We start from the raw sequence: 25,342 nt of genomic DNA, 5'->3' as shown, positions 1-25,342 counted from the left end.
GTGTAAAGGCAGGCCATGAGAACCTAAGCGTGACTCTTGCTAACTTCAGTGCTCACACGTCAAACTGAAGAGGAAAGTCATCTGACTGAAAAGAGTATGCTTTCTAAGGCTAATGACTGTGTCTTAGGAAAAAAAAATCTCAGAAGCTTAGGTGAGTCCTTAGTGATGAGAATTTAAAGAAATAAAGAGAACATTTTCTTAGATGGTTGGACAGAGATGGGGTATTTAATCAGAATTTATATCAATTAAGCAGTCATCTACTTTGATTATCTGCTGTTCAAGTCAACTGACCATGAAATACCTTCGTTAATTCTTTACATTTTTGAAGGGTATGTAGATTGTTATTTACTGATCTGTGGGCTGGCTGCTGAACTACAGAATGAGTTTGCAAAGTGCGGCAGTGTTCACATTTAATTTTATGTTTGAGTGTGACATGAATTGTGTCAAGGAATGACTTGCTAATAGAACATTTTCATCTTTTCAAAATTCTGAGTTTATTATTTGGCCTTATTTGCTCGTGATGGCTTGCTTAAAGGATGCCTGACATAAAATAGGAGTTCAAAATAATTAGTTAAATGTGCTCACAGCTGTTGGGAAGCATGCATCCATTAAAAAGACAGTGAGTCGAATAAATCTTTTGATTTTATGTTGCAAAACAGTGGCCCAGAGGTCAGAGATGCTGAAGGACATGCGTCTTCATCCCTTGCCATGTGGGCCTTGTGCTGCAAGTGTAAAAGAGCCTTCAATCATTTCTTCTAGTCTCTGTTGAAGATTCACACTTACTCTATGTGTCTTATAGGTTTGGTTCCAGGGAAGATTTGATTGGCTAAAAAAAAAAAATCTTTTAAAAAGAAGTGTTTGGAGGTTTGCGATATACCTTGGTGTCCAGCATGTTCGAGGCCCTGGATTGAATATCTAAAATCAAGGAAAGAAAAAGAAGTGATTCCGTGGGGTAGGGAATGACAGTGGGCTTAAGGCAGTCTCCTGTGGTTCATCAAAAAAGTTCTTTGAATTTCAGATAATTTATTTCTTGTTTGACTAGAACAATGATTTCACCAGTAGTGAGTCATAAAATTGTTATATTCATGTGATAGTCAATAGAAGAAAAATTAACAAAATAGAGCTTTGGTAGCCTTTGTGGACACTGAAATAGATTTGCTTTTGAGGCTACAGCTCTTGGTCTTGCTAGTGCTGGAGAATTCTTCATTTATTCTATATCACATGCTAAGATGGTAGAGGCACCAATAGCCTCGTTTTAAGCACAGGACATACAATCCTTTATCCTCTCTTCTTTGGAGGAACTTCATGGTCCAAGTTTGTCCAGAGAAGGAGGGCACCAGGAGTGAGGCTAAAGGATGATCACAGAGCAGAATGAAGACATTTGGGAGGACTTGGACTTCACTTCCTCCTGTGTACTGTCTTAGTGCTCTGCCGCCTGGGCTTCTCATGGACACAGGCATGCTGCTGTGTGCTTAGATCTCTGCTTGGCCTTTAGCATGGAATTACAACATGGCTACTCTTTACCCTTTGGGGAGGTCTTTATAAAATCATCTCTACACCTAGCATCTCATCTGGTCTTCAGCACAAAAGTGATAGCACACCAGTATTGCTGTACAGGACAGGTGCTGGTCTAAAAGACCGATAACTTATAAACGTTAATTTCTAAAACATTTCCACCTAGTAGGGGGGCTGGACACCATTATTATCCCCATTATAGAGGAGGGATATAGCTAATGCACATCATGTAATGAGCCCATGTTTCTGACTTTATTGAGGAGGACTTTTAAAGTGTAAAGTGAGTACCTGAGTCCTAGTAGTTAAGCAGTTACTGCTGGATGGAGCTGCTGGATAGGATGCTAAAGGCCAGGGGTGCATGTTGCATTAACATGGAAAAACTGACACTGGTATCCCATATTCTTGGTTTATTAAAAAAAAATTGAAGTTCATCATAGACATCTCCTCACCTTCAGTTTGTTGCCTCCCTGTGTGTTTCTGTCATCTTTGGCTATCTCATGTGTTTGGAAAATTCTGGCTCTTCAATCCACACAGGTAACCTGCTTGCGCATGACTCTGTCCTGGGCGTTCCTGGTTGGTAGTGCTAATTTGTAACCGATGTTTACTCTGGTCTGTGACTAGCATCACTCCAGAGATTCTAGTCTGATCTACACTTACATAAACCTGAATAGACAGGGGTGACTCCTATTCCTTCCCTGATCTGTATTCAGCCATGACCTTCCCTGGTCTGTATTCAGCCATGACACCCACATGCTTCTGGGGGCAGTTGGGGAATGACATTGTTTTAGACTATTCTAGATGAGGTCCACCTGCCTGTTGCTGAGGTGAAAAGGTCTATCCATTCTGGATTATTAACGGAGTTACGAAGTAGACTCAGGCAGACCATTGGCTTTAATCCCTGGTGCTGAGAAATGCTGAATCTGGCACCTTGGTGACTTAAACCTCCCCATCCTTAGCACCCTTATTTACAAAAGCCGACAGGCACCAAACCAAGGCTATTGCGTGGATAATCTTCACCACTGTGTGAAACACCTACAATGATTCCAAACAATAAATTTCAGATACGCATAATCTATTATACCAGACAATAGGACATCACAGAAGAAGTCATTATGACCATATCTTCTTAATATTTCTGTTGCAATTATGAGTCTGGCTTCCTGATTATAATCAGAATTTATCAATGAAAAAAATATTTTTGTCTATATTTTTCAAGTTTCTGATCTTGCAGGTTATCAAATAGGTAACAGATAAAGATCCCCCAAAGGACTTTGCTTTGCCTGATTTTGTAAGGAAAATGTTCAACTTAAATTTGTAAAAGTGAAATGCATATCTACCCTCTGAATATGAACTACCTCCATAGATTCTTTTTTTACCTGCCAATTCTGATCCTGATTTTATGTAGTTAAGAGCTTCACAGCACTATATGACATTGACGTGAGGCACAAAGTCATTCTGCTTTAGCTGAATATATTTAAAAAGTAATTTTGATGTTTGAAGTCATTGCATCACAATGAGATTGTCTCAATTTATTTGAATTACAGAAATAATTGCTTCAATTAAAAAGGAATGGAACTGTCACTTTGGAGGAATTCATGGTGATGCAATGTCAAAATTTATTTCTGAATATCAGAAAAATGTAAAAGATGTTATTTCAAAATTTTTAGCAGAAAACTCTAGATTCTTTAGGGAACCATTCATAATATTAAGTTGTTCAATCACTGGTTTACAACAGAGATACTCATTTAACTTTTCCACATCTCATTCTCTGACATACTAAAAAAAATCATCATCAGAATCACTTAGGGACATGGGATCATTCTGAGGACAGTATAGAATAATAAGGAAAAGCTTTTACCAGAATAATTGGAAAACAAATGTCCAGAATAGTACTAACATTCAACTTTGTGAATATATCAATAACTTTCAAAATATTTCATAGTTATAATTTTAAAAGTAGAAATGGAATCATTGCATTCATTAAGCCAAGTGAAGTGATGGATTTTACATTTTGAGCAAAGGAAATTGCCACCCTCTGGAGGAAAAAATAAGCAAGGACTCTTTGTCCACAACCACAACAGAGGTCTTTTCTGAGTGTTGTGCACTTATATCTGAGTGACCAGAGTAATGTGTCTATGTAGGAAGTATGCAGTAAACACTTGCTGAGCAAATGAATGTGAATTAGTCCAGGAAGTCTTCCTAGACATGGTATGCAACAAGCATTTGATATAAACTTTACACTATAACACACACATACACACACACACACACACACACAAACACACGAAAGAGAGAGAGAGAGAGAGATTGAGAGCTTTGATCACCAACATTTAAAAAGCCTGTACTTGCTCTGATAATCTTTGAGATATATCTTTAGATTTGCTAAAAAATGACTTATTTTTTCTAGATAATTTTTTTAAACCAAAAATGGCATCAGAATTTGATCTCTGAGTGAAATGAACTGGCAAAATTTGACATATTCTTGGACTTTAACAACCTGTCAGTTTACCCCAAAGTAGGACTCTTGCATATGGTGCAGTGCTTGGGGTAAACAACAACAACAACAAAAAAAACAACAACACTATTGTTGTTTATAAAGCATAATAACAATGAGAAAGATATAAATTGATTTTAATTTTACAATTTTACTGTTTTAAAGTATACCTACTACTACTTTGAAGTATGTTTATGACTATTAGGTATCAATGAACCAAAGAGAAAAACGATTGTGTCCTAAAATAAGTTTATAATGTTTTGTTAAAATGCTCAATCACAAGTGAAAGAGTATAGACTGATTTAATTACATGACACAGGTTAAATACGAGCCTCATAGCAAGAGAATTTAAGGGCTGAGTGATTGAGAGAATCCGCCAATGGAGTAGAGACTGGAGGCAGTCCTTCCATGGAGGCAATTCTTCCATGACAGTGGTTGGGGCGTACATAGGAAAGACTGAGAGGTGGAAATATGAATAGGTGAATATTTTTCATGTGTGCAGCAGAATGAACGAGATACTTCAATGCTTGGAAGTTAGTTTTGTATTGTATCGAGGGAAATACTGACTATAGAAGGAGTGGCTTTCTAAATAAAGCCTGTTATCAGGACACTGGATTCTTGCCACAGTGCCCTCTCTTTAGGGTTCCTAGCAACTGGAGACAAATGATTTTGTAATTCAAATAAAGTCATGTTTTTAATGACAAGTGAGACTCTAAGCTATTTTTATGGTTTCTTACATCTTGAATTTGTTAAAATGTCGAGGAAAAATGTACTCTGCCTTTTGCCTTTTGTTGATGGGCTGCCTCACCTTAATCAGAGGTCTGAACCAGTGCTCTGACCCAAGGTTCTTTTCCTTGTTTTATGTTTTTTGTAGACATGTTCTCATTAAAGAACTCAGGCTAGCCTCGAACTAGTCTTCCCACCTCAGACTCCTGAATGCTGAGATTACAGGCATACATCACCATGCCCAACTTCCCTAGTCTCCAACTACTCACTGCTAGGCTTTATAAACTTGGGGATTGCTCACAACTTGAAGGTAGCATCAAGCCCATCTTGCAGTAAAAATAGAATCTTTTAAGAGAGACTAATGTTTTAATAATCAATAGAATTAACATTTTAATGCTTATGATATAGTGATGTGTTTAAGAGAATTGATTCATGACCGAGAGAGAGAGAGAGAGAGAGAGAAACAATATAAAGTGTGTTTTATTCTTTTTGTATGTTCATCTTATTGTATGGAGGCTCTGTATCATCCAGGGAAAGCCTTTTTTTCCCTCTTACTGATGTCTTATGCCTTCTGAAGGATGTAATAACAATGGATAAGGGTACTAGGTTGGTGTACTCAGTCGATGGTAACATGGTTAACATAGTGTTTTAAGAGTGATCTTAGCGTACAGAAGAGCAGATGAGAAATGAGTCAAAGGCCAGAGAAAACTCCGCTGATCAAAAGCTTGGCTGCAAGAAGAGAGGGAAATTTATAAATATTAGGGCATCATCAGGTATACTGACAGGTCGCAGATGCATACAGGAGTAGAAACAAAGATTACAGACTGCTCCAAAACCGACAGTTTGTACTGAGAAGGTGTGTGGAACCATATTTGGCAGAGGGCAGTTTTGCTGCAGGGCTGTTGTCTGCTTTTGAGACACTTGATGCCTGATCAGGATCTGAAGCCATGGAGGCCAACTGGAAGTGAGGGCTGTGGGATTCAACCTCAGCTGTTTTCCCAGGGAAAGTGAAATGTACACAAAATCATGCCTCATCCCAGGCCTATTAGGCTCTTCTTTAGTGTGATCCAGGGACCCTGCATTTTATAAGGGCTTTCTAGGAGAACAATGTTTCTTTATAGAGTAAATGTATGTATTACTCCTTTCGGGAGATAGAACTTAATTTTTTTCTTTCTTTTTTTTTTTTTTTTTAACTTGATTTCTTGACATCTTTTACTGGAGACCTTTTTTAGTGACTTGTTTTCAAAGAATAGGCCAACAACCCTCATGGAGAGGTTCTGCTTTTTTTCAAGATGGACGATATCCTATTTCGTGTAAAATATATCACATTGTCTTTACTCATTTATATGTTGATGGACATTGACACTGTATCCATGTTTGGGGATATACTACTGCTCTAGTGATAATGGGGGAAACAGTTACCTCACAGAACTATTGATTTCAATGTATTTGCATATATACCCATGAAAGGGATTGCTGTGTTTTCATGAGTAAAGTAGTCCAAACCAGAACCAGGAATGATGGCTCATCAACTCGGAAGCTGAGACAGGAGGATTACTTTCAGTTTAAGGCCAACCAGGGCTACTAGTAAGACCCAGTCTCAAACAAACAAAAATAAAAACAAAATATTAAAAAAAAAAACCCCATAGAAGCAGAAAGTATGCTGGTGCTTTTTACGGCGGAGGAGGTTGAGAAATGAGGTGTTTCTCTAAGGGTGCTAGGATTCAGTTATGCAATGTGGTAATCCTACAGACCCATCATAGAGTGAATGCAGAACTTGACATCACTGTACCAGGTACTTAAAGCATTTGCTGAATTCCTAGCATGTAACAGAGTGTGAAAAGGGGGAATATAATGACTGTATAGTGTGGAAGGCCGGTGTGACCACCTCAACCAAGCAATCCAGGTTAACACACCTCATACTGTCATTCAGATGGTATGGCTTCTTTCCTAGATTATAATGTGAAGAATGACTCACCAATGTATTCTTTCCAATAATTACCACCACAGCTGAGCTGCGTAAAAACAGCAGACAACCCAAAAATCGGGGAACAATCTAGAGAGATATTCGATATGTCCATGAGGTTATGAACACCAAGGAAAGCCAGGCCTGTAACAGGGCAGAGGGCACTAAGAACCTTGACTCAGAAAGACAAGAGCAACAACTGATACATGTATCATGGTAATGTGACCGAGTTACATTGGAAGCCGCTCAAAATGAGACAAAGGTATACTGTTGGTGTCATCATACTCATGAGATATAAGTCAGAAAGCGGGGTGAGGAGGAGGGGAAGGAAAGGGCCAGTCTGGAAGCAGAGAGCAGGAATGTTTTTTTCTGGGCGGTCTGAGGATCGCATATGGAATGCTGGGGATGAAGAGGATGAGGCTGCTGGTGTTGAGAAGTGAGCTGGGTACTCACTTCTACTGACTGGCTACTGACTGGTACTCTTGAAAGCTCAGGAACTGGAGGCCGAGGATAATGGAATATGTCAAACATGCACAGAAACAAGTTGAGGAAACAAGATGGGTGCTGGCTAGGAAGGGAAAATCTCAGTTTATCAGAAACGACAATATATTTGAAAAGCAACTTCGACAAAAGTTCCCTCCATGTGGTACAGAGTACAAGTTAGATTAATGAACTCAACATTTAGGAAGACAATCTCAGGTGCACACCTGTAATCCCAGCACTTAGCGGAGACAGAGGTAGGCAGAGCCCTGTGAGTTCAAGGCCAGCCTGGTCTACAAAGTGAGTCCAGAACAGCCAAGGCTACACCGAGAACCCTGCCTCTAAACAAACAAACAAACAAACAAACAGACAGACAGACGAGGGCAATCTCACCTTAATCCAGGAAGAAATCTCTCCCCATATGAAACTTTGAAAACAAAAATGGATGCATTTCTCACACCTGGGCACACCGGGGGAGTTCTTAGCACTTACGGGGAGCATGCAGAAGTGATCTCCGGCGAGATGCAGGTGGATCAAACGACTTCCAGGAGGCATCATGCAGGCATGAGTAAAGAACAATGCCAGTTCACCTTGAGGACGTTTTGAAAGCTAGGGGATTTCACCTGCAGAAGCTGCCAGTCTCCCCAGGGACAAAAGAGGCAGAGCCATCAGAACTGGAGGCCAACAGTGAAGAAGATTATTTGATTCCTTTCCCCTCCCAAACTTGGGTTCAGTGACTTTTTCTTCTCATGGGCCTCATCTTGGCACAGAACAGCAATCTTATGCCTGAGGATGTTTCTGTTTTGAAGACGCTGCAGACTTGATAGTTGAATGACAACTGTCAGCTGGACTTTAGCATGAAGGAAATGGCAGTCACAGCTATATCTACCACAATATATTAATGAAATTCCAACTATTGCTATGTCAGAGGCCACTCTTTTTCTAACCCAACCCCCTTGTAATAGAAAACTGGGAGAAAAATCTTCATATTTGAGATAAATTATAGTCTGTAATGGAGAGCCAGAAGAATGGCTTTGAATTGATCTGGTGGCCTTGTGTTGTGGAGTGAGATTGCACACATCATTGTAAGCCTCACTTTCTTTCTTAAAAAAGAAAAGCCTACTGAAAATACGGCCTTGTTCTTTCTCATTGATTCCTACCCAACAGTAGTTGTCACTGTTATGCATGAATTGAGTGGTTTTCTAGTCTAATCAGCCTCCTAATATTGAATCTGTCCTTCAGGATGTGGTGAGCAGGCATTTCAGAGGCAACTAGAAGTGTGTGGTGTGTCTGTTAATGAGTCTTTATTTTCCCAAGTCACACAAGGAAATCAATTGAATTATTTCACAGTCACAGCACACGTGTCAAGGGGGCCCTTGATTCTTGAGACTTTTTCTTTGTATCATTTCTTCTCCAGCCAGACAGCTTTGCCCACCATCTCTAACACACACGGAGCTCATTTCTACATCATTGCCTCTGATTCATTTCCGTTTCCTGCTTCTTAATTGAATTTTTTTCTTTAATATCACTCCAGCTTAGCATATTGTTTCTCTATAGGATCCCAGTATAACTTATTTTCCATGTTCCTTTCACTTGGAATATACTCTTAATGTGTTTTTCTTTCTTTTTATTTTTAGTATTTGTGAACAGTTTTACTGATAAAGATAATAATAGATGAGTGCTAAAGAGAATTGGCTTACTCAGACTTATTTAAAGAACTCTGGGACTTTAAAGATACTATTGTTAAGGCTTGGTGTCTTGTTTTCTCCTTTTTTTCCTTTTTAAATGCTGTTGTATTTACTTCATACAATATATTTTTAAAATTTTATTTACTTCATACAATATATTTTTAAAATTTTATTTTTTATATATTAATTACTGTTTATTCATTTTGTATCCCAGCTGTAGCTCCCTCCCTCATTCTCTCCCCATCCCACCCTCCCTCATCTCCTCTCATGTCCCCCTCCAAGTCACATTTCCTCCTCTCCCAACTCCTGCCATATCCTTCCCCTCCACCCTTCACACCCTACTTCTTTTTTTTTTATTTGTTTATTCACTTTACATCCCAATCATCACAGGCCCTTCTTCCTCTCCTCCCATTCTCATCCTCCCTCCTACTTCCCCTCTATTCACCTCCCCTACTCCTCAGATAAGGGGAGCCTCCCCCCTACCAACTCAGACCAGCACATCAAATTGCATCAGGACTGCACATCATCAGGCCTTGCGAGGAGGCAGCCCTGCCAGGAGGAAGAGCAGGGTCCATGTCAGGAAAAATAGAGTCCATGTCAGAGACACCCCCATTTCCCCTTTCTAGGGGACCCACTTATTGGCCAAGTTACCTATTGTCTAGGCTCTCTCTCCCATTGGGTGGGTCTCAGGTTAGGTCAGGCATTGGTTGGACATTCCCTCAATCTCTGCTCTATCTTTATCCCTGTACATCTTGTAGGCAGGGAAAATTTGGGGTAAAAGTTTTTTGTGGGTGGGTCGTCCAGTCTAGTCCAGTCTCTATGACCCCTAGTACTAAGAGTTTAAGCTAGAGACACTCACCAGATCCTCCCATGAGCCTACCCTGATTTAGGTCTCCAGCTTGTCACAGAGATACCCCTACCCATAGTTTCTCTTCTCTTTGCATGTCCTCTGTCCTCTGATCCCCTCTCCCCAGCCTGATCTATACTCTTATTTCTCTCCACGCTCATTCTTCAACCCTGTTCCCTCTCTTCAACCACTTCTTCTATCTGTTCTGTTTCTACTTCTGAGTGATATTTAAGCATCCTCCCTTGGGTCCTCCTTGTTACTTATCTTCTTTGGATCTATGAATTGTAGTATGGTTGTCCTGTACTATATGGCTAATATACCATTCCGTGTGTGTGTGTGTTTCTGGGTCTGGTTACTTTACTCAGGATGATCTTTTCTAGTTCCATCCATTTGCCTGCAAATTTCATGATTTCCTTTTTTTTTTTTTAAAGCTGAGTACTATTCCATTGTGTAAATGTACCACAATTTCTTTATCTATTCTTCATTTGAGGGACATCTGGGTAGTTTCCAGTTTCTGGCTATTATAAATAAAGCTGCAATGAACACAGTTGAGCAAATGTCCTTGGTGTATGGTGGAACATCTTTCAGATATATGCCCAGGAGTGGTGTAGCTATTCCCAATTTTCTGAGAAAGCACCAGATTGATTTCCAAAGTGGTTGTACAAGTTTGCACTCCCACCAGCAATATCCTCCCCCTCTATCCTCCACACCCAAATTCTTGATCTTCTCTTTAAAACAAAACAAAAAGCATTAAGTTCGGTTTGTGTTGGCTGATGACTCTTGAAAATGGAGTATGTCTTGAAGCATGGCTGAAGAAAATTGATTTCCCCTCTCACAAAAACTGTCAGTTGCAAATAGTTTCTTGGGTAAAGGTGGAACTTTGTACCCACTTCTCTCCCTTTGTGTTGACATTTTGTCTGGTTTGAGCTTGGGTGGTGCTTGCATATGCTGTCAGTCTCTGTGAGTTCACATGCTCATCTGCCCTGTCTGGAAAATGCTGTTTCCTTGAAGGCATCCACCACCTCTGGCTCTTACAATCTTTCTGCCTCCTCTTCTGTATAGATCCCTGAACCTTGAGAAAGGAGAATCACATAGAGATCCCAGTTGGGGCTAAATGCTCCAAAGTCTCTTATTTATGTTTATTAGTTGTGTGTCCCTGTGTTAATTGTGATCTACTTCAAGAAGAAGCTTCGCTGATGAAGGCTGAATGATGCACTGCTATCGGGGGTATAGCAGATCATCAGGAGACTTTATTATTATTATTATTATTATTATTATTAGTAGTAGTAGTAGTAGTAGTATTTGCTGCTATGTTCATTTACTAGAATAATAGTAGTAGGTTTCCCCTTAAGGCCCATAGCATGAGGATTTTGGCCTCATTATCCATGTCAAGTATGGTTTCCATCTCATGGAGCAGGCCTTAAACCCAACCAAAAAGTGTTTGATTACTCCCATAACACTCATGGCACTAAGGTGTCTTATTATAGCTCAGAGATTGTGCTATTGCTGGATTCAGAAGCCAACTACACAATTCCTTCTTCCTGTGAACTTGGATAATCCTTCTTAAAAGTAAATTGTCCTTTTTTGTTGATTCCCTTTCTTCCTCTTTCTGAACTAATATGAACTTGAACTAATATAAATTCAGTGGGCCCAGAGATTTTTATTTAAAGTGATAGGATGCCTGACTATCTGGTCTGGTGTTATTTATAAAGGAATCAAATTAATCAAGCTTTGATAAGTGGTCATTTAAGAAACCAGATCAAGGTTTGCATGGGATTCAGGTTAGTCACCCATCACACATTCAGTAACAGTAAGGGTGAACCAGAAATGAGGTTGATTAACTTGCAAAGGCACTGCTGTGAGTCAACAGTTCTTCAGGACAAGAGCTACACGTTACCTGTAGTTTATATGTGACATGTTATTTAATCACTTCCCATTCAGGGCTTTAGAAGCAACACTTTGGATAAATTTTATATGTTATAAATGCTATTATCTATCATTCCTAGTCTTCATTAGACACTAAGATATTTTAACAAAGTTTCATATTGGAGGAAGAAATGCTTACATTTTACTTTTCTGATTTTGAACGAATGTGATGCATTTGTGAAGTCTCTGTTGGCTGTTTCTCTTTCTCCATGCCTCCCCCTCAGGCCCTGCGGATCCAGAAGCCCATCTTTTCATTTGACTAGGAAGTTTCCCAGGTGAAATCATTTGAAAGAACTTGGAAACTCCACTTTACCTTGGAACACTTTTTCACTGATTTCTAATGGATATCCTGCTGCCTGTAGGGTTCCTGTGCTAGACCACAGTGGGCTAAACTTAAGTGGTTTTCCACTGTCTCCCTTGCCTCTTGGTCAGCTTCCCAGACACATAGGTTGCCCCACTTTGGACCTTCGTTAAAATTCCACACCCCACAGCATAAGTCCTGAGGAAATTAGCACCCAGCAGAAGGAATTTTGTCATCGGGGAACTGGTGATGAACATGATGGGGTCAATACGTTTCTCGTTCTTTCTGTTTTCCTGAAGTGTAGCTTAGATTTGGGGACTGTCTGAATTATTTATGTGTTGGTAAACATAGCATCTGTGGGAATTCCTTTATTCCTGTATGATACAGTGAAGACAGATATTTTAGTACCCCCTTTCTCTTTTCTGTTTCTTTTTCCAGCATTTTCATGGCCTTGGTGTTGTAACTCCTTAATTTACTTCTCAGTCTATGTTCTAGGAAAGTTCTTCTGAGCTAATTTCTCTTCTAGGTTTGCTTTGAAAACAAGCTAAGTGATTGGAGCAGTATTTACAAGGGCAATAGTTTATACAACAGAAAAGGTGGAAAAGGAGTTAATTTTGTTTTTTAAAGATGGGCACAAATACTAAATTTCACCACTTCACATTTTTTATCTTACTCAGGCACACACCCAGTGTTAAACAGCAGCACTGCCCTGTCACTGTTTCCAGCTTCATGTTAGCTATGACTTCTTTCTGGACATGGGAAACACTCAGTCCACACATTCCAGATTCTGTTTCTCCTCTTGGCAATGAAGATGCTATGGGGAATGTCCTCCAGTGCTTACGATTTTTCTCCATGTATTGTTTAAACTGTAAACAAACTTTATTGGCTATGCCTTTCGGAGTCCAGAAGAATGACTGTAATTCAGTTAATTGTTACTGAATTGTAGCAGCTCAGATTTGACCTTATCAACTATATTTGTGCCATTGACTCAACCAACCAAGTCATAAACCCCAGCTCACACAAACGGTGTGCTGACTCACAGAGCTATGCCAAGAACACAAAGACCCAACACATTAGAAGGACCGCATACTGCTATTAATCAGACAAGACCTACTAACTTCAGACATCTAAAAAACGAAGCAAAACAAACAAAAACACTGGGAAGAAACAACACATGAAGATACCCTTACATAGTTTTTTTCCCATTAACTAAAAAACACACTGCAGTGATGCTGTGTGTGTATTTTGTTGTTACTATATTAAACATATAGTACCAGTGAAATCACATTAAAAATGTAGAAGTAGTATTAATTTACTATTTATTAGAGTGAGGATATAGCTTCCTACAAAAGCAAAAAGCATTTACCGTAGTCAAAATGTACAGTTTCTCTCCCCCTGTTTGTCTAAGCACATAGCTAAAAATCCCTGCCATGACATGTGAGTTAGACACAGTAAGAACTCGGGAGCTCCATGGTTAGTAATAATCACAACCACAAATCTATCAATGAAAATGCGGGGCTAGAATTCAAGTCCTGCTCCATCTGATCTTTTCCTGGTGCTCAGTGCTATTTCCCTTTAATATAAACGAGGCCCCAGAAGCTTGAATATAAAAGAGTCTTCCGGTTCCTAATGGGACCTGGAGTGTGGTTCAGATCTTAAAATTGGTCTGATAGAAGAAATTTTGGATGCAGTAGATAAGCAGAAGGCCTTCAGTGTATCTATGAAGCCTTCAGTCATTAAGCTAGAGATAAATGAACATCTTGTGATAATATAATTGTTTTTAAAAATGCAAAACGTTCTTGGCTTTAAAAATGGAAAATTTGGCTCAGAGATGAGGCAAATACAACGTCCATGCTATTTAAGTTGGTCACATACGATCATTTTAAATAGTTGATCCAGCTGGCTTGCCCCTTACCTCAGCGCCAGCACTGCCTTTGAGACTGTGTGTCATAGGCCTGTCAGGCTGCCTTCTTCTGAATGCTTGTATTGTTCACACTGACTTCACTGCCCGTGCTGACTGATGGGGATAAGACTTTAATACGTTCTGTAATTTTCTTAACTTGACGATCTCACAGGGCATTAATGTATGTGGGCTTAGACTTAACTGAAGGAGGGCTGGATTTCTTCTCCCTCTTTTCTTGAATTTTATGAGCAAAACTGATATGTAAAAACTAACTCCAGAAATAAGAACTCAACTTCTATCTACTTAACAAGTGTAACTAACAATGTACCTTTGTTTCATTCTATTTTTACTGTTTTCTCTTTGTAAACCTGAGAAATTCTGTAAGTCATGTGAAGTAGAATATTTCAAAGGCTCAATAAAAGAATACAAATGCAAAAGAAAAAAGTTGTGAATGCTTTGACAGTTAAAACTTTATACAGTGAATTTAAAAAAGGAGTAAGTATTAAAGAAAGCTACCTGCCTGATTAAATACAAAAGATGAAGAAAATGAGAACAAAAAGAGGAGAAACATACTCATTTAGACATTGATTCCCAGAAACATAGAATTTAGTAGGTGTGTTTTATTGTAGGCAGAATAAAACTCCAATATTTATTGTGTCAGCCCAGAATGGCTGATAGACGATGGGTTTGCATTACTAGAATTATTGGAGGCTGAGAACCCCACTCCCGTCTATCTTTTTAAGACCATGTTGGGTGGTACTTTGCTTTTAGAAGATGACAAGGCTTTTGACATTTAATAAGTTGTGCTTGAAGGAGCATATGTTAGCTTTATAAGAGAAAGCGCCTTAGGAAAACTTGATAGCCAGATAGAAATATTTCATAATCTTTTGTGGGAAAGAGAAATACTTATTTTAGGTGAATTCTGAAGAGAAAGAGCAAGAAAAACGAGTTGTAAAGACAGAGGCAATTGCAGAGGTGTAGAGAAAGGTGCTTCAGAGATAGGTTTGAATGAATGAATGACTGTGATGGGTAGCATGTATGAATGGTCTTAAGATTGACATGCCTTAGGGCAACTGGATCCCACCATTGAAAAATTTTTTAATTCTTTATTAATTACACTTTATCCACTTTGTATCCCCCCTGTGGTTCCCTCCCTCCTCCCGTCCTAATCCCTCCCTTCTTCTACCCTCTGCATGCATGCCCCTTCCCAAATCCACTGATAGGGGAGGTTTTCTTTTCCTTCCTTCTGCTCCTAGTCAATTAGATCTCATCAGCATTGTCTTCTTCTGTGGCCTGGTAATGCTGCTTTCCCCTCAGGGGGAGGTAATTAAAGAGCAGGCCAATCAGTTCATGTCATAGACAGTCCCTGTTCCTATTACAATGGAACCCACTTGGATACTGAACTGCCATGGGCTACATCTGTGCAGGGGTCTTAGGTTATCTCCATGCATAGCCCTTGGTTGGACTATCAGTCTCAGGAAAGACCCCTCTGCTCAGATTTTTTTGGTTCTGTTGCTCTTCTTGTGGAGTTCCTGTCCTCTCCAGATCTTACTGTTTCCCACTTCTTTCCTAAGATTCCCTGCACTCTGCCCAAAGGTTGCCCATAAGTCTCAGCATCTGCACTGATAGTCTGCAGGACAGAGCCTTTCAGAGGTCCTCTGTGTCAGGCTCCTGACTTATTCCCTCTTTTCTTCTTCTGGTGTCCATCCTCTTTGCCTTTCTGGATAGGAATTGAGTATTTTAGCAAGAGTACTCCCTCTTGATTAGTTTCTTTAGGTGTACAGATTTTAGGGGGGAAGAGCCTTGAACTCATTGGCACAGGAGACAACTTCCTGAACAGAACACCAACAGCACAGGCTGTAAGAGCAACAATCAATAAATCGGACCTCATGAAACTGAAAAGCTTCTGTAAAGCAAAGGACACTGTTGTCAGAATAAAACGACAGCCTACAGATTGGGAAAGTGTCTTCACCAACCCTGTATCTGACAGAGGACTAATATCCAGTATATATAAAGAACTAAAGAAGTTAAACAGCAAAAATTCAAGTAATCCAACTAAAAAATGGAGTACAGAGCTAACCAGAGAATTCTCAATAGAGGAATATCAAAGGGCAGAGAAACACTTAAAGAAATGCTCAACGTCATTAGCCATCAGGGAAATGCAAATCAAAAGGACCCTGAGATTTCACCTTATACCCATCAGAATGGCCAAGATAAAAAACTCAAGTGACAACACATGCTGGAGAGGTTGTGGAGAAAGGGGAACCCTCCTCCACTGCTGGTGAAAATGTAAACTTGTACAACCACTCTGGAAATCAATCTGGCACTTTCTCAGACAACTAGGAATAGTGCTTCCTCAAGATCCAGCCGTACTACTCCTGGGCATATATCCAAAAGAGGCTCAAGTACACAATAAGGACATTTGCTCAACCATGTTTGTAGCAGCTTTATTTGTAATAGCCAGAAGCTGGAAACAGCCCAGATGCCCCTCAGTGGAGAAATGGGTGCACAAATTGTGGTATATCTACACATGTAATATTACTCAGCAATAAAAAAAAAAACAAGGAAATCATGAAATTTGCAGGTAAATGGTGGAATCTGGAAAAGATCATCCTGAGTGAGCTATCCCAGAAGCAGAAAGATGCACATGGTATATACTCACTCATATAGACATATAATATAGGATAAACCCACTATTGAAATTTTAAATATGGCTTTGCCAGATGTTTTGAAAGAGTAGCTTCTGAGCTCAGAGTTGGTGGTAGGCTGTTTAAAATCCTTTGGAATTCTTAGTAATTTAGTATAATTTGTGATGTTTTGATTGGAAATTTTGTGCTTTCTACATACTTATATCATTTTTTTAGCTATGTCTTTCTCCAAACACAATGCATTCTCTGTCTTATAAACACTTTGTAATTTTAATGATACATGCTTCTTAAAAATATTTGTTTTTCCTTGACTGTCATGAACGGGATTATGGGATGTGCAGAAAACCTATAACACAAGGTTTTTTTTTTTTTTTTTTTGAGGAAAAAGATAATTTCTTCATTAGCTCAAAGTCACATGGTGAACTGATAATGGACTTTGGGGACCTTTCCATGAGATGGTGACAGTTAAAAAAAAAAGAGCTTATGAAGTCACAGTATGAGCCTTTGAAGGCTGTCCAGTGTGCAGCTGGCTCACAGGAAAGGGGGATGGTAAAGGTGCAAGCTGCACTCCAGATTAAAATGTGTAAAGTGGGTTGGAGTGAATCCCGTTGTGATCACCTGGAGCAGTTTCCCTGACCCTAGGAGCATTTGGCGATGTATGGGCATTTTTCATACGGACAGGTCAGGTGTGCTGAGCAGAGGGACACTGGATACTATTGACAAGGGGAAGGCAGAGGCCAAGGTCAATTAATCACCCTGCAATGCACAACCTCCCACAGCAACGATGTTTCCAGCTCTAGACGTCAAGAGTGTGATCAGTGTAAAATCCATAGGGCGCCTTTTCTTTAAGCTAGAACTTGAATTTCCTTAAACAATGTCTTGTGTAGCATATATTTAAGCTCTTATTTTCGTATGATTTTTAGTTGTTTTTTTTATTCCAAGATTACATTTCACTTGCCCGCAACGTCTATCTTGACAGCAGATACTCAAAGTGTAAGGACCTGAATAATCGCTATCATATGTCCCAGATAGTGGCTGATTATTGTCTCTAATACTATGATAGCTTTTTAACAAAGTGATCAATATTTGCCTTTTTATGACCACACAGATGCTAACTACTGCTGCAACAGATAAAACACAGTGATTATTTTGTTTACACATTTTTAAGCAAGTAGTTGACACTTTAAACATCACTTATTAAAAACTCATCATAAACCTCAGCTTCGACATAAAAGAAACCTGTGTTCCCAGGGAGAGTTGACTCCCTTTTGGACTTTCTCTCGTGTTGTCTCTTACCATGCTAATTGTACAGCACCTTGAAAATGAGATCTGTGAGGTTAGACGTAATATCTCTGAGCATCAGTACCAAGTACAAAAGTGTTTAATGAACATTTGTTGATTAATGGGTGGAACAAAGGTGTTCTTTGTAAAGTACCCTGTAGTATTTGGTAACTGGCTTTGTGAACGTTTCACTGATTTTTCAGGTTCTTCTTACAAATAATAAACTCAAAGCCCTGTGATGACCCCAGTAGTTAAATCATGACGTCTGTGGTCCTTAAGGTCTCCTGTTCCAGCTAGGTACTGGGAGAAAAGGTTATCATCTTCTGTTACAAAGATGCAGGGAATAAGTTCAGATTTGAGAGAAACTGCCTTTGCTCAATTATTAGAATCTGGTTGGGCCAAGGAGATGTTTCCTGTTCTGCTGGGTTTATGCTCACTAATTACTAGCTGGAGATGGTTTGGACGGCAGGGAGAGTGTATGTTGTTTATCAGGCTCTTCTTGAAGTGGATGCTGGTTTGCCTGAAGAGACCTTCTTTCTTGTCCCTGTCTCTACCTCTGAGGCTGGTGACCTCATCTCGTCAACCGATGCCAGAATGTGGAGTGGGGATTAACACAAGGACCCTGGCTGTGGGCCTGAGCCTGGCATGTTTGAATAATTGGGCAGTTTCAGTGGAATCAGTGTTCCCTCCGGTAGATAGGAGAGTAACATGTTAAATTATAAGCAATATTAGGAATAAAGGCAGCTAGGTGGTTTTTTTTTTTTTTTAGTATTGTAAGTATTCTTCCTTCTTTCCTTCCTTCCTGCTTCCTTTCCCCCTCCTTCTCTCCCTTCTCTTCTTTACAATAATTACATGTGTGTACATACGTGTGTGTGTGTGTACATATGTGTGTGGACATGATTGTGGAAGCCGGAAGTTGAAGTTGGACTTCCTTCTCTGTTACTCTCCATCTTATGTTTTGAGACAGTGTTTCCTACTGAAGCTAGAGCTCACGAATTGGCTAGACTGGCTGGCAAGCAAGCTCCATGGACACATGTTTCTTTCCTCTCCCTCAGCACCCAGAATTTCAAATGCACACCACCATGCCGACTTTTTACATGGGTGCCAGAGGATTTGAACTCAGGTCCTCATGCTTGTGTGGCTGGCTCTTCACTAACTTAGCCATCTCCTCAGTCCATCTTTTCATTAGTCTTCCTCCCTGTCTCCCACCTCTGTTTCTCTTTCTTTTTAAGCTATTAGAATACATGAACTTTAGAGTTAAGGCCTCCACATTTTTCTCCAGGGGGGAACACCCAGTCTTGAATTGGATTTTAGAAATGAGTTAAGTGTGTTAATTCTTTCCCAGCAGATCTGAAAACTCTTTTAAAAATGGACTGTTTATTTACCAACTCTGTATGTGTCATATTTTGTGTTAGGTGCAGAGACTGCAAAGATGAGTAGTCTAGAATTCCTGTGCTTGAGGAATCCACAACAAGTGTTTTTTTTTTTTTTTTCTGATTGTTCGAAGTAGGGAGGGAAGAACAGATGCTAGAGAAGAAGTGTAAATAACGGAAGTGTGGTGACCAAATTTTGATATTTTAAAAAAAGATTCAGTCATTTTTTTTTCTCCTCTTGCAACAATTGAAAAAGAAAGGTAAAACTTTTAAAAAGTGTTCCAACGAGCTGGATTAATTTCCCATTTATCTACCTTTTGGATATTTATATAAATGAAGAAATATACTTTACATGCACATAGACACACAGATTCACACACACACACACACACACACACCACCACCACCACCACCACCACCACACTAAATCATCTCCCACATTCTGTTTTCTTACTTGGAAATATACCGATATGTGCTATTAAATTTTTGACGCCATTTTCACGATTGATTAGCATTTTATTGCATAAAGGTGGGTCAAATGTGCATAATTAATTCCGTATGGCCGGACACTTAGGTAACTTTCTGTGTGTGTGTGTGTGTGTGTGTGTGTGTGTGTGTGTGCACGTGTGTGGGGGTACAACCTCACAGAAGCCAGGAGAAGATGCGGATATCCAACTCTATCGCGCAACGTCTCATTTCTGAGTGAACTTGGAGTTGAGCTGCCAGCCTGGGTCTTGACCAGCCAGAACCCAAGCTCTCATGACTATGCAGCAAGTGCTCTTACCCGCAGAGCCATCTCCCCAGCTTCCTGTTTAAGTAGCTCTTAATGTTTTATCACTTGAGTCACACAGAGACCTTTGTAGGTAACGTTTTCTGTGTATATCCTGCATTATTTCCATATAAGAACTTACTAGTTTGTAATTACTGGGCATGAGGAATTGCATGTGTTTAGCTGCTTTTTTTTTCTCCAGAGAACAAAGGTACATTTGCCCATCACCAGTCAATTTGAGTTGTCATGTCTGTTTAATTTCTCCAACACTTGTTACTTTCTTTTTCTTTAAAACAGTGTTTTTCAGCTTGATAAATGGCAAAGCTGCTGTTACAGAGACTGCTCTGGGAAAGTTTTGCCATTATAATTTGCTAGCCATTGTTTCCTGGCTCACTGCTATGGTTTTGTGTCATGGTTAATTGGTTGGTCCCTTATCTGCCATACAGCTTCAGAGCATCTTGAGGATCAAGTGTATCCCATCCACCTGGTTATCTCCAAAGGCTCATACTTGTTTGTTGGATTGGAAAGAGCTGGTGAACACGTTGCTTAGAAACTGTTGGCCAGATATATAATTTCCAACAACCAATAGGAATGCCTATCATTCCTGTCAGCCGCATAACAATTAGACATTTTACTGAGCCCTGATTATATGCCAGGGCATGTTTAATGATCTGTATCCTTAACACATACTTCACATTCTTAACACTGTCAAACAGGGCCTTGAACTAAGGAGCAGCCAATTCCCAAGACATCTTTCTTATCCTCTTCTTGTTTCTTCTGCCCTCTCCTATTCTCTCTCTTTTTTCATCATGGAAAATTTTGAACTAGAAAGACTGGCATAATAAACCTTGACCCTTCCAACAGTCAGTTCCAACAACTATTTACCTGTGCTGAGTTCTACTTCATCTTTGCCTTTCTTTCCTCATCTTATACTGTATTACCATAATAGATTATTTTAAAATAAGACTCAAGGCTAGTGTGGCTCAGTCGTGGAGCACTTTCCCAGCATTCCAAAGGCCATGGGTTTGATTGTCAAAATCACAAAGTAATAATGATTATAATATTAAAGTGAATTTTAAGTACTTCCTTTCATTAATGAATATTCAAATATATTTCTGATACATGAATTCTTAACATAAAGTACAATGCCATGACTGTGTTTTGAAATGTTTACATCAGCTCTTTAGTAGGGGTTATATCCAGTCAGTGCTAATTTCCTTGATAGTCTTACATATGACTTTTCATACTTAACACAAGTACCAGTTATTGTTTTATAATATTCAACCACAACACACTTCATTTTAGAAATTATTAAGTTAAGGGACTTAAAATTCTTACAGAACCACCACGATGAGGTGAGAGTATGGGTTGATGGTGGAGAGCTTCCCCAGTATGCACGAAACCCGAGTTTACTACCAACAAGAAAACATTTCTCATGGATTTATATCTATTTGACATCCCTCCAATGGAAGTATGCTTGGAAGTTAACCTCCGAGAAGCCGCAGAGCTTTGTGACTCTGGGGGATGGAATATCTCCTTTGCCATGTGGGCTCATCATTTACTCTCTCTGCATCTTCACCCATGAGTTTATCTGGTGGCTGTGCTCCCGTCCCTCTACTCTCTGCTTTTGTGATGAGCCTTCCCTGTGGACGACAGCCAAGTCTCCTCCCTGAAGAGGTGTGTGTACAGGAAGTGATACTGACTTGAAAATTCTGTCTTTACACTCAGATGAACACATAAGACATGATGCTCTCTGATCCCCTTCTTGCTTGGAAGAGGATAGCGTGCAATGGAAGCTACAGGCTTAACTGTTTTTCATAGTGGGTCATGACATTGAGGGGATGTTTTACATTAAGCTAAGTTTTAAGTTGTTTTCTGGTTCTGTTTTGGATCTGCAGGTCTTGCAATTCTCCACTGTGTGGTGGCAGATGAGAATACAACCAGAACGCCTGAAACCAATGGCTCTTTCTGTGGAACTCTTGGGGAAAACTGCACAGGTGATGTTTATACTCATAGTTAATCCTACAAAGTTGAGGCTCCCCCAGGCTTAATCTTTTTTTAATAGTATTCATTATACTAGGTGGTTCTCTGTGCATAGAGTAATAATACTATGTACTGTGCTGAGTAACATGCATGCCATAATTTATTCTTGTAAGGGTTTTCTAAGTGAGGTAAAAATTAAAAACAATATACTGTATTTATGTATTTATATTATAGTATAAGAATTATATGATGTAGTTTTAAGCAGATGGGAAAACTCAAAGTTACAAAACCCCAAGTTTACCCCACAGAAGTTCACACAGTCTATAAATAGCAACTCTGTGATTTGAGCTCAATGCTTAACCATCATGTGCTGGAGGTATGTCTTAGTTACTTTTCTGGTTGCTTTGACAGAATACTTGATAAAAGCAACTCCAGGAAGGAAAGATTTATCTGGGATCACAGTTTGAAGGTACAAGGTACCATGGCTATGTGGTCCTGGAAGCCTGAGGCAACTGGTCACATCACACACACAATCAGGAAGCCCTGTGAGGTGAACACTGGAGCCCTCTGGCTTTCTCCTTTATATTTGCTCAGGCACACTAGCTAAATCAAAGCTGCCACACACATTCCGATGGGTCTCCCCATGTTAGTTAAGTCTCTGTGATAACACCCCCGGAGACATGCCTAAAGGTGTTTCCTGAGTGATTCTGAGTTCTGTCAAGTCTTGAGTGGACATTAGCCATTTCTCCCACTGTCACAGAGGCATGGTGTTCCAGACTCCCTTGTGTGACATGTTGGCTTGGATTCATGAATTCTTGATGCATTCCACCCTTTTACGTATGTATGTATGTATGTATGTATGTATTTATTTTTGTCTAGTCTATACCCCAAAAGGGGGTTTTATCTATTTTAAAAAGAAGGAAAGGAGTTTTACCTATTTTACCTTGGAGAGGCTTGATTTAATATTCTCAAAGGTGTTAGGCTAGGGTAACAGGCTGTGCACCAAACTTGGTCCTCGAACCACTACTTGCTATTGTTGGTAATTGCTAATTGTTAGATTATTGCTAATCTAAGTTGCTTTTGTTTCTACATACATTTTCGTGATCTGACCCTCTACTGGAATTATTTCTAATTTTAGGAAAGAAATTAAAAACTGCAGGTCACTTTAAATATTTGGGTATTGTGGAGAAGGACCTGGTGCACTCCCTGGAAGGTTCACTGATGTGAGCGTTCTTTGACTAGTACCCTGGGAGTACTGTCACAGAGCCAAAGACGTGCTGAGCTAGTCTTCCTTTTGTGAGTCACCAGTTCCGGCCCAGCAGTGGGTGGGCTATATGATGAACATGGGCCATGGCATCTGCTGGGGTCTTAAGTCATGCTTTTGGGGATCTAGGCTTGTCACTCTTTTTAGCATAACAAGGTCAATTTTGTGTTGCTGAATGTTTTTCTTCAGTCTAGTTTCAAATATCATAAATATTGGCCCATTTTCCACATTATCCCTGGAAAATTTTTCCATAATCTTATGATTGAAAATGTTCAAAAATCTTCCTTGCCATACTTTGTCACAGTAAGTACATTTGACAGTTGTACTATTCAAGCAAACTTTGAGGTATATTATACAATCATTATTAAAATATTGATTTTACATAACAGATATCTTGAATTTACTCATTGTGTTTAATTAACATTATGCCTATTGTATATCAGCTCCACATGTCCTTCTTCTGAAAGATGCTGGCATTCATGATTCTGTTGTGTGCTGATTTAGATAACTCAGAGAAGTGGGATCATACAGGATTGTAACTTTCATATAGGGGTCAGTCATACAGGACATTGTGACTGTCCTGTTTAGTTTAGCATGATGTTCTTCAGGTGAATTCAAGATGCCATGTATTCAAGGGTTTTCTTCTTTTACATGACTGATTATTGCCTTATTGTATATGCTGCATTTTCTGTATCCACTCATCTGTCAATAGACACTATCTATCTATCTATCTATCTATCTATCTATCTATCTATCTATCTTATACATATATATATTTGACTATTGTGAAGAATGCTACAGTGGACAGAGAATGAAAATGTCTCTTTGACTTCCTGATTTTAGCGCTTTAGGATTAATATCCTAAATATTAATATTTAGTGAGGATCCTGGGTAATATGGTTGCTCTATTTTAATTTTGCTCAAGGAACCTCCACTCTTTTCAACAGCTGCCTGAAAGATTACATTCTCAACAACATGTTATAAGGTTTCAGTCTCTCTCCCTCTGATCCTGGCAAGAGTAAGGTGATATCTTACCTTGTCTTTGAGCTGAACGGTCTAATACCTCTTTTACATTCAGTAATCACATTTTCAACTGCAAGGGTCTCTATTAACACCTGATTCCCATCAAGGTTTGATACATCTTTATTCACAGCTGAAAATGATCTTTGCAAGAAATCTGTGAAGGCTTTCCTAGAACCTTGCACAATCTTAATAAATGAGGTGGACTTTCTCCCCAGAATCTTCAACTTTTTCCTAAACTCTTAAAGCTAATAAGTGATATTGTTTTATAACAGTCTCATCAAATTGAATTTATCTTTGTAAATCAGAGTACTGTCCTTTACCAAGCAACTGATTTTTGACAATATTCATTCCCTTGCTCTATTTTGCTGTTCAATATTCACTGCTACCTCCCTCTACCTATTTAACCATTGTAACTGCCTATCAGCCTCTAGTATAGCTGTTACCAGACCCTTCCAATCTTGGCAAATAATTCTATTTTGGATAGCCTAGTTACTTAATATTTGTTTTACATAAGGTGAATGCATCCTATAGGAAATCAGGGCCTCTTTAAAATCCCTCAGTTTCATCATTCCTACAGGACACCACGCTATCTCATCATAATCATAATCTGTACCGTTAGTAGGCATGAGCTGTATGATGACTGGAAAAAACAATGGTGGTTTTGTAATCCCAGGCCACCCCTCTTCTGGTTGTGCAGTCAGCTCAAGATTACCCCCTTCTTTCAAGATGAGCTGTTTTCTTTAACCCTGTCATCCTGAACGGCCTCTTCCTCTTTCTGGCCACACACCCAGCTCCCCACCCCATCCAGGGACTTTGGGAATTTAAAATTGAAACTGTGTAGCTGGGTAGGGCTAAGATCTATTGTCTAGCCTGGTTTGCTTTCCTCTTGCATACTGCGGGAAGCTCCCATTTTCTCTTGTTCAAAGCAAAAAAGATTTGAGCCCTTCTGCTCTCCCTTTTCTAGAGCTTCTCAGTTTTCAAGCACTTCTGCCTCTACCTGCAATTTTTCCAGTTGCACAGCCAACTCTGCAACTCTTTCAGAAATGAGACAGCAGAGTGATTCTTATGGTTTTCCCATTTTAGCCATTGTTTGTTTCTCAGGTTCCTCACTTGCCAATCACAATTGTTCCAATTGCTCAGCCACTCTTTCAACCT

General features: G+C 39.5%; 1 protein-coding gene across 1 annotated transcript in view; it reads left to right on the top strand.

Moving 5' to 3' along the window:
- Btc (betacellulin) overlaps nt 1-25,342 on the top strand; it is a 42,414-nt gene that overhangs the window by 3,491 nt on the left and 13,581 nt on the right. The window contains exon 2 of the mRNA XM_021653901.2: nt 21,816-21,914. Within this exon, the coding sequence (XP_021509576.1) occupies nt 21,816-21,914 (99 nt within the window). The remainder of the gene's footprint in view (nt 1-21,815; nt 21,915-25,342) is intronic.

Source organism: Meriones unguiculatus, chromosome 3 (genome assembly GCF_030254825.1).
Source record: "Meriones unguiculatus strain TT.TT164.6M chromosome 3, Bangor_MerUng_6.1, whole genome shotgun sequence".
In the NCBI taxonomy this organism is placed as follows: Eukaryota; Metazoa; Chordata; class Mammalia; order Rodentia; family Muridae; genus Meriones; species Meriones unguiculatus.
Note: the sequence above shows the minus strand (reverse complement) of the source record. Positions and strands in the feature narration are given on the sequence as shown.